General features: G+C 37.8%; 2 protein-coding genes and 3 long non-coding RNA genes across 5 annotated transcripts; 2 read left to right on the forward strand and 3 right to left on the reverse strand.

Annotated features, from left to right (window-relative positions):
* Positions 1–403: 403 nt before the first annotated feature.
* On the reverse strand, positions 404–1,723 carry LOC125192011. Its single transcript, XR_007171290.1, has 2 exons — positions 1,129–1,723; positions 404–604 (listed from the first exon to the last, which is right to left on the reverse strand). It is a non-coding gene; the product is annotated as an uncharacterized LOC125192011 (long non-coding RNA).
* Positions 1,724–1,740: 17 nt separating this feature from the next.
* LOC125192010 lies at positions 1,741–3,227 on the forward strand. Its single transcript, XR_007171289.1, has 2 exons — positions 1,741–2,066; positions 2,164–3,227. It is a non-coding gene; the product is annotated as an uncharacterized LOC125192010 (long non-coding RNA).
* A 246-nt stretch (positions 3,228–3,473) lies between these two features.
* Positions 3,474–5,763, forward strand: LOC125194749 (protein FAR1-RELATED SEQUENCE 5-like). Its single transcript, XM_048092979.1, has 3 exons — positions 3,474–3,842; positions 3,960–4,980; positions 5,441–5,763. Exons 1-3 carry the CDS (start codon positions 3,474–3,476, stop codon positions 5,761–5,763), a joined length of 1,713 nt encoding a protein of 570 aa, XP_047948936.1.
* Positions 5,764–6,523: 760 nt separating this feature from the next.
* On the reverse strand, positions 6,524–7,903 carry LOC125191823. The gene is made up of 4 exons (XR_007171256.1): positions 7,729–7,903; positions 7,537–7,659; positions 7,293–7,436; positions 6,524–7,026 (listed from the first exon to the last, which is right to left on the reverse strand). It is a non-coding gene; the product is annotated as an uncharacterized LOC125191823 (long non-coding RNA).
* Positions 7,904–7,994: 91 nt separating this feature from the next.
* LOC125194750 lies at positions 7,995–9,076 on the reverse strand. Its single transcript, XM_048092980.1, has 3 exons — positions 8,972–9,076; positions 8,409–8,624; positions 7,995–8,312 (listed from the first exon to the last, which is right to left on the reverse strand). The coding sequence occupies exons 1-3, from the start codon at positions 9,074–9,076 to the stop codon at positions 7,995–7,997; spliced, it is 639 nt and encodes a 212-aa protein (XP_047948937.1).
* Positions 9,077–9,277: the final 201 nt, after the last annotated feature.

Below are 9,277 nucleotides of genomic sequence, written 5' to 3' on the forward strand. Positions count from 1 at the left end.
ATCTCTGTTGACATTAGGCTGCTTTGTGTAACAGTCTCAATCATTCCAGAATGTAGATCTGACTTGAAGCCTTATGTCGGCAAGCTTTTTGAATCAGTAGAAGATGGCGTTTCCTTTTATGAAGAATATGCTAATGTTTATAGGTTTGATACCCATAAATTTGGTTTCAAATTGTCAAATGGTGTCAAAACATGGCAGACCCTTGTATGTAGCAGACAAGGTGAATTATTATCTGACAACGAAAATGAGGTCACTTTGCCAGAGGGTAGTGCAATCAAGCGTAGACGACATTCTAGCAGATGTGTCACGACCGCACTTTGCTAAGGATAGCAAACGCGGTTTATCGCGACTAGGGGAGGATTAAAGAAGCGGGAAAGAAAGGGGAATCTCGGCAAAACTGATATGAACGAAATCAAATTGGAATAACTGACAAAATATATCAGAGTGCATGATACAAAGGAACATAAGTTCAACTTTTACACTGCAGCGGAAGAGTCAAGAGAGAATGACACCGTGTATGGAGACACGATTCATCCGAGCGTTATAATACTGAAACCCATTCGCCATCTTTGCTCAACACCGCCCTTCGTCATCACCGCTTAACCTGCACATTTTTTTAAAACATATGCAGGGCTGAGTACTTGATGTACTCAGTGAACACAAGTCCGAAATATAATTTTCATAAAAACTGGTTTTGTCAAGCCATAACTGAGTGAACCCGGGGTTTTATTGAAAATGCCCGAGAACACTAAAATCATTTTCTCTTAAAAACTGTGATCGGCCGATCCATTTTCCTGGAACATATACCATATCTGAACTTCATTCTGGTGCCGGGAATGTGGCCACATTCCACGGTCACAATGACCGGCCAACTCGAAGGATGGCTCCCGGTCCCTGGTGTACACTAGCCTGAGCAGGGAATCACTCCCACACTCAGACCCGAATTCGATTCACAACATAACTTGTCTAGTAGGGTCGCTCCCCTTTCTAGACGAACAGATAGGTAATGCTCAAAACAAAAACATGGCAAGACAAAACATACTTTGAATTTAAATAACTGAAAGCATTTTTCACCACATAATAATGTAGGATAGAAAGCCCACAAAAATACTTAGTTCGAAAGCCCACCTCGTTCGTTTACTTTTTCTTAACTTGAATTTCTTTCTCCGACCTTAACTTGCGAAGATAACCTTTTTAAAAACATCACAATATAATACACAAATCAGATTTCAAGAAATTCTTAAACTTTAATAGGAATGCATGCCATGTAATTAATTTCCTTTTCTTATTTCACTTATCATTAAGAAATTTCTAAAACTCGCTTGCATACTATTTAATGCTTCTTCTTTCACTATTCTCGACTTTGATTGAATTGAACTTTATACTTTTAACTTCAAAATTTACTCTTATGCAAAACTCTAAAATAAAACAAAAGAACAATTATTTTATCTTAGTTACCCCATTAGAGGAAACCATATAAAAATATTAATTGAACCTTAACTGAAAACTTAGGCTAAAAAAATTAAATATCTAAAATTTCTCCCAATTAATTCTTGGCCACCTTTTTAAATAAATTTACTGCAGCCCAACTTATTAAAAGGAGTTGGGCTCGGATTTTAATTCTCTCATCCTCTTAGCCCAAGTAAATAACATGCAGCCCAATCATCACTTAAAATGCTAGCCCAAAAGATATAATTATACCCACATATATATACTAAGTCATCATCTTCCTTACAATAATTCTAAACCCAAATTGATGTGAGAGAAGCTCCCTCCTTCTCACTTCCAGCTGCTGCCGCCGCCACCCTGCCATCGCCGCCTCCGGCGGCATCTCTCTCCCTCCGACTCTTCCTCTCTCTTCTCCCCTCTCTCTCTTTCTCTCCCCACTCCCTCTTCCTTTCTTGGCCCTACTCACGCCGCCGCTGCCCCTCTCTCTCCCGATCTGCCCGCTGCTGTGCATGCACAGGCAGCGGCTTCGCCGCTTCTTCTCCGCGCCTCACGCTGCCGGAGCAGCTTCCCGGCGCCACTCCAGCCCCGGCCACTGCCTCCTCACCGACTCCCGAGAGGTAAGTTAGGGAAATTCTATTCTATTCCCTTTTTGGTTTTATTTCTAAAGATTTAATCTTTGATTTAAAAGTTTGGTGTGTAATTTGCAAATTATAGAGATTGTGAACTCGTCCTCGGCAGTGAGTGGTGCGGGCTGCCGGAGTGCCGCCGCCGGAAATCCGACAGATTTGAGATAAGCTTCCTCATTCTTTCTAGTTATTAAGGCAGTAGGTTCCTACTTTGGTTCTATTTACTGAATTTGGTGATTTGTGATTATATGCCTTGCTATTTGGAAGACTCTATGGTGAAATACGTTGTTAAGTTTGGTGTGGCAGATTCTATTTCCTAAATAAATGCATATGCTTACATATACGAAAGAAAAGAAAGGCTTGGTGTTTACCTTTTGATGTGGGAACAAAGTGTTGTTGGATTGTAGGCTTGATCCTACGATTGTCTGCAGCTCTCTGCAACTCTCCCTCCTCGTACTCCTTTATTCTATATATATGTGTATGAAGAGAATTTGTAGAATGTTTGATAGTGATGGGTTTCCTGGAGTGGAAAGGCTGGGGTTTATATAGTTGCCATTTCTTCAAGTTGCTATGCAAGTGGAGGGGGGTTTAACAATGGGGAAGGTTTAACATGGGGGAGGTTTAATCTGGAGAGGTTTACTGCCAAAAGATCTCCTCAAAATCTCCTCAATGATCTAATTTGGATCCTATTTCTTGATCTTACGGCTAAAAATATGGCTTGAGAATTGAGGGAGCATTTGAAGCTTTGATATCTCTGCACTTGCATTTAATGTCCACTTGGTTGAAATCTTACAAAGATTTTGATTGGATTTGGGAATGAATTTCATCAAATCTACTATTGGATTTCATTTGATACTCCCTAATCCATTCAAAGATTTACTCCACAATTTATTTTATTACTCTCTCTGATTCTCTTCTTTTGTAGTAAATAACATCTATTTATGGAGCATGGGCTATCCTCGTCGATGTATCGGCTTTCCTCGGAGCTTGAGCACGACCGTTGAGCGGCTGCCCGAACTTGCACGCCTATCTCTTATTGTAAAAGATTAGGATTTGGTTGTATTGTATATTTTAATCGGACTTCTCGTATCATGTATTATTTGGATTTATTATTTTAAATTAATCGTGGTAAAACCAACAACTTCTATTGCATATTTCGTCTTGATTTCTTTATAACTCAAAAGATCGATATTAAAAATTCAAACGGGCAGTTTATAAATACTACATTGATCACTTATTTATAATATGTAGTTAAGATCATAATAATAATACTAAGGTTCAAAAGTTGGGGATGTTACAAGATGTCTCTGCAGTGCGAGACTTACCTTGAAATACGTAGTCATTTCTGGCAATGCAAGATATGTTGTTAGCAATTTCATAGAAAACCACAATCACGAGATGATTGACAAGAAGCATGTTCGATACATGAAATCCAACCGTAAGCTTGGGGACATTCATTACAAATTCATGCAGGATTGTGCAAAGGCGAATATTGGGCCTACAACGACTTTCAACTTGTTAAAGGAGTTCATGGGTGGATACGATTCTGTTGGCTGCACCGTGACTGACATACGTAATGGTACACGTGACACATTGCAGCAAATGAATGACGTTGATGTCCAGTTGATTTCAAATCAAATGGAGAAAAAGAAGGCTAGCTGCGACGGGTTTCATTACAAATTTCAACAAGCTAGTGATGGCAAGTTACTTAGTCTTTTCTGGTGCGATGTTGTGTCCAGGAAGAACTACAAGATGTTTGGTGACGTTGTATCATTTGATACCACATATTCCACAAATAGGTATTACTAGTTGTTGATATTGAGTTGATGCTATTTTCTAATGACAAGTATATGTAGTTTCTCACATTTTTCAACAAATGATTAGGTACTCATGGTGTTTGGTCCATTCACGGGGAAAGACAACCACGGATGTCCAGTAGCATTTGGGGCCGGATTTGTGTCAAATGAAGGTGCAGACTCTTTCTCTTGGTTGTTGAGGGAATTCTTAGAATGTATGGGTGCCGCTCCTAAGTTGATGATAACTGACCAGGATTGGGGGATGAAGCTTGCTATAGAACGTGTGCTAAGTGGTACAAGACACCGTTGGTGCATGTGGCACATAATGCTAAAACTGTCTGACAAGGTACCCAAAAGAATACATGCTAATGATGATTTGAAGAATGATTTGGATTCTTGTGTGTGGTCGGAATTATTAGAACCGGAGCAATTTAAAGAAACATGGCTGGCCATTATGGATCAATATGGCTTACAAGATGAATCTTGGTTCAAAACTATGTTTGAGCAAAGAGAATATTGGATACCAGCTTATTTTAGAGACTTCCCAATGGGGTCATTGTTGAAGACAACGTCATTCTCTGAGTCTGAGAATAGCTTCTTCAAAAGGTACACCAAGCCGTACTACAATCTTGCTGACTTTATAATGCAGTACAACAATGGATTGGATTCACAACGGAACCTAACAGAAAAACTTGATTTTGTTGATTCCTCCAAAGTTCCAATTATGTCAACGGAGTTATTATTTGAGAAACACGCCGCATCTATGTACACTGATCGTATTTTTCAGCAAGTACAAGATGAGATCGTTGAGGGACATCGAAGGTGTCGTATGAAACAATGTGATGTGGCAGATAATTACGAGATATACACATTGATTGATAGCCACCGCAACAAATGTGTTGTCCGTCATGAGGTTGGAACTGAATCATATGAGTGCAATTGCAAGTTGTTTCTGCGGTGTGGAATATTGTGTAGCCACATTTTTTGGGTTTTCAAAAACCACGACCTAAAATTAATACCAGACAGATACTTTCGTACAAGGTGGCTGAAGACCTCGTTGTTAAAGGAAGTCCATAGTGATCTTAATGAGGAGTCAGTGCTTACTGCAGGTTTGCACTTTATTTCAATTCTGATGATTTTTGTCGCTGGTATAGGCTTTGGTGTATTGTTTGTATGATTGCTTGTTGATTCTGCATTGATTTTTAAATGTTTTTTGTTGTTCCTACGTTAGCGCTGTGTTGCTATTTGTTGATAATTTATTATCGTTCTGATGATTTTTTGTTGAACCTGTATTGATAATCGTTTGCTATTACGTTGATCATGCGTTGACATGATATTTGTTGATCATGTGTTGACATTGTAATGATATAGTATGATTGTATGTTGCACACTTGACATTTTGTGCTTACACATCGTCTCAAGTTGATACAAGAGGAGTTGAACCTGTATTGATATTCATTTGCTATGATGTTGATCATGCGTTGACTTGATATTTGTTGATTCTGTGTTGACATTGTAAGCATATAGTATGATTGTATGTTGTATGCTTGACATTTTGTGCTTATACAGCGTCTCAAGTTGATAACAGAAGAGTTGTTGCAACAAAACTGCACTCGTTGTATTTTCGTTTATTTCACCGCGCACAAAACAACGACGATGACATTACTGCATGGTTTGACGGTATGGAGGCCCTAGGGGAAAAACTATTCAATGGTACTTTCTCATCGATGGATAAAGAACAGAGATTTGAGAATCTGTACGGATCTTCTCGACCTAATGTTGTAACTGTGCACCCTCCTGCTGTGGTGAAGACAAAGGGTTCAGGAAGTGGCGGCAGAATTGTGTCACATAAAGAGAAGGCTTTGAGGGAACAACAAAGGCCTTATCGATAATGTAAAAAAATGTGGAGAATTTGGTCATCATGATTCAAGAAACCGCGGAAGGGAAAAAGATAAAGCCAAAAAGTAGTGGAGTTTCCATCAGCATTAAGAAGATTTTTCTGAACAACACACCTCCCTCTGCGTCTTTCTTCAAAAAATTTTACAACACTTTTGTTGTGGAGTTTAATTTTTTTAATGTTTACATTCCACTTGACTGGCAACTACATTTCAACAATGGCTCAGATTTTTAACTATTTGATAAGCAGGTTTTTGTTGTTTTATTTGCTTTTGTCTGTTCAATATTTCCACCAACTCTGGACAAATATTTTTCAATAAAAGTTCAAGATATTTTTAGGACGTTATTATAAGATACTAAAGACACAAAATATAATCAATTTGAAATGAATGAAACACTAATACTATTATTCAAATTTTTGCTAAGCAGGTCTTCCTTCTTTCAATTGCTTTGTTGAAATTTTCAACTATTTGATAAGCAGGTTTCCCTTCTTTTAATTGTTGTTCTCTGTTCCATATTTCCAACAACAGTCGACAAACATATGTCAATAATAATTCAAGATATTTGTAGGACATTCTTATAAGAGAATGAAGACAAAAAATGTAAGCAATTTGAAATGAACAGAACAATGTTCATGTAAAAGTGCATTCCTAATGTTTTGAATTATATAAGAACGATGTTGAAAAAAGGAACCTGTTCAAATCAAAACAAAGTAATGTATTAAAAAAAATGTCATAAACAAACTAAATAGTTTCAACAACTAAACTAATTAATAATAACCATTATGTTGCTTGAACATGCAAAAAAAAAGCACAAACTTTCCCAAAAAGAAATCAAACACACTTTCTTTTCTTCTTTGCCGGCTCCTTGTTGGGCATTTTACTGGGATCTTTGCTCAACAAACCATTGACGTGCTTCGTGAAATCTGTTCTAAACGTAGGAGTCACGATGTAACTATTCATGAACTATTTGAATCGGACGCTGACTCTGTTGAATTCCGAAAGAAGCATTGCCTTGCAATAGCGCCCCCTCAAAATCTGTAATGTTCTGACACTAACTCCTTGAAGACTAGTATTCCATAAATTGATAGGCGTACCCATATATGTCTCCATATGTCTCATCAGGAAGACCGCAGAGTCCTTGTCTTTGTCAGTTGCTTTCCATGGCAAGTCCAGCAGCCGGATTCCACGTTCTTTACTTATCACTTTAGCAAGGTGTTTGAGGCACTTGGTTAGGAGATAGCGAACAAAAAATTCCCTCTACAGATACAACATCAAAAGTAAATCAGTTAATAAGAATATACACATTTTTTTAGAGATTCCACAAAACAGTACTCGAATATCCATAATGGACAAAAAATTACATGTTTCAGTAAGACTTCAACATAATATCAACACTTGTTCATGATACCAACAAAAAGTCAACAACATATCAACAAATATTCAACGAGACAAGTTTACCTACTGATCTAATATCAATATTAATACAGAAGAATATCTAGTGCAATCTGTTCAACTTTACTTACTAGTAGATTCAAGGTTGTACTGTATTTTGACATATATCGAACACTGGTATTGAGCACTGTATTGTCAATGACATTTGCAATTCTAGTATTAATTGAAAAGCATACCAAATAGTAGTGAGTGGGAGACCATATTGGGAAAAAAACCTGTTGAAAACAATTCAAATATTTTAATAACCAATTTGCAGTAAAAAGACGAATATTGGGAAAACAACCTAATGATATTTCATATTTAAAGACTAATTACCAAATCATATTTGGTCTAGTCAAAAGTTTCAATATTTTTGAATTGAGAATCTATTTCCTTGCAGAATGCTTCCACAGCTTTAGCCTCCTCCCATTCATTTCGACGTTCAACCACATTGTATGACTGCAGTCACAAATGAAACATTAGTAAAATATATCTCACAGATCATATCCTTGTATCACATACACTTACTGTGCTAGTAGTGAACAAAAACAATATGGAGGGGGCTTCTGACGACTTGTATATCTCCATTGCATTCAAGTACGACGCCCAAACATCAACAACCGAAGCGTCAACATGTTCATGTGGCTTCAATGAGGTGAATTTCATTTTTGATGCTTCTACAGCAGCGTCCTCGTAGATAATTTGAGACCTGCAATTAAAACATAAGCTATCAGCTTGAATTTTGTGTCTTTTTTCAACCAAACTATATCATTTAGTATAAAAACACTTTGTTCTTACATCCATATCCTTGGTGTTGCAAGTAAAAACAGGTAACAATCCCTCTCTTCTTTGGTCCAAGTGGTGCTGATACGAATGGAACGCATGTTGAATGGCGAGCATAGAGCTGCACCCACTCGTCTTTCTGTAAGCGACCTGAGTGTCATTGATGGACCTAGTTGGATGTCAGCGACCTGAGGAGCCCCTTCTTTATGCTCCTCAGTTGGTAGACCAGCATCAGTTGCAGTCTCTGTGGCAGGTGTATTGAAGACAGCATCTCCAAGATCCAACACTACTTCCAAGGCAAAGCAGTAGGCTATGACATCTTCGTCGTGCTGCAAAACAATAAGTTGTTAGTCATCTCATGTCAATAACAAGTGAATAATAGCAATTCTCTGTCAACAATGTTTGGTACAATATTTCAGACCTACCTCTGAAGCAACTGCCCGAGCTATGGAACCTGCTATTTGCATAGCATTTTCGGGAGTAACATCTGAATTTAGGTTGACATCATCAGCTGCATTTAATCGGAAAACATCTTCACCAAATCCATCAATGTTATCTAGGTTTACATCAGCTCTTTCAGATTCCTCGCCGCTGAAACACAGATCAGCTGGCTCTCTTATGTCAAAGTCTGACACCCCACCCTACAACCGAGGAAAAAGTTTACAGACATCATCAACACAACATCATCAACATATCAACTGGAAACCAACCCAAAATCAATAAATTTCAATAATCATGTCTACAGACATCAACACAATATCATCAACACAACATCATCAACATATCAATTGGAAAGCAACACAAAATCAATAAATTTCAAAACACATGACATCAACACAATATCATCAACATATCAACCGAAAAGCAACACAAAAACAATACATTTCAATACACTGTGTCAGTAATGTCAACAAGTCCAACATCTACATCGTTGGTGAGTTAGAAATCTTTTAACCCAATTAAATTGAAGTCACATATGTCAGCATACCTCTTCATCATCCAGAATGTCCATCGTGTTTGCATTTTGCTGAGCAGCACCACCACTATTACCCATGACATCCTCGTACAAAGTAGCAATTATATATACAGTCATTCAAGTAACAATATACTACAATGGGAAAGTGCATTCTAAAGGTTAAACAACATGTAAAACTCGTGCTTAACTTGATCAGATTCGAAACCAAGGCTGAAGCTTGGAAACTCGTCTTTGTTCTCAAGCATCTCCATATGGTTTGCAGCTTCAATCAGTGATTTGAGGGAGTGTGCCCAATCTTCTGATTCGGAATCATTGGCA

This window comes from Salvia hispanica, chromosome 6, assembly GCF_023119035.1.
Source record: "Salvia hispanica cultivar TCC Black 2014 chromosome 6, UniMelb_Shisp_WGS_1.0, whole genome shotgun sequence".
Lineage (NCBI taxonomy): Eukaryota > Viridiplantae > Streptophyta > Magnoliopsida > Lamiales > Lamiaceae > Salvia > Salvia hispanica.

Bases quoted from the DNA above. Each gene is read 5' to 3' on its own strand.
- LOC125194749 (XM_048092979.1), top strand. From the start codon at position 3,474: ATGATTGACAAGAAGCATGTTCGATACATGAAATCCAACCGTAAGCTT. The intron at 3,843-3,959 runs GTATCATTTGAT...ACAAATGATTAG, and splicing joins ACAAGATGTTTGGTGACGTT to GTACTCATGGTGTTTGGTCC. The intron at 4,981-5,440 runs GTTTGCACTTTA...GTGCTTATACAG, and splicing joins GGAGTCAGTGCTTACTGCAG to CGTCTCAAGTTGATAACAGA.
- LOC125194750 (XM_048092980.1), bottom strand. From the start codon at position 9,076: ATGACTGTATATATAATTGCTACTTTGTACGAGGATGTCATGGGTAAT. The intron at 8,625-8,971 runs GTATGCTGACAT...CCTCGGTTGTAG, and splicing joins ACATTCTGGATGATGAAGAG to GGTGGGGTGTCAGACTTTGA. The intron at 8,313-8,408 runs GTAGGTCTGAAA...ATTGTTTTGCAG, and splicing joins CTCGGGCAGTTGCTTCAGAG to CACGACGAAGATGTCATAGC.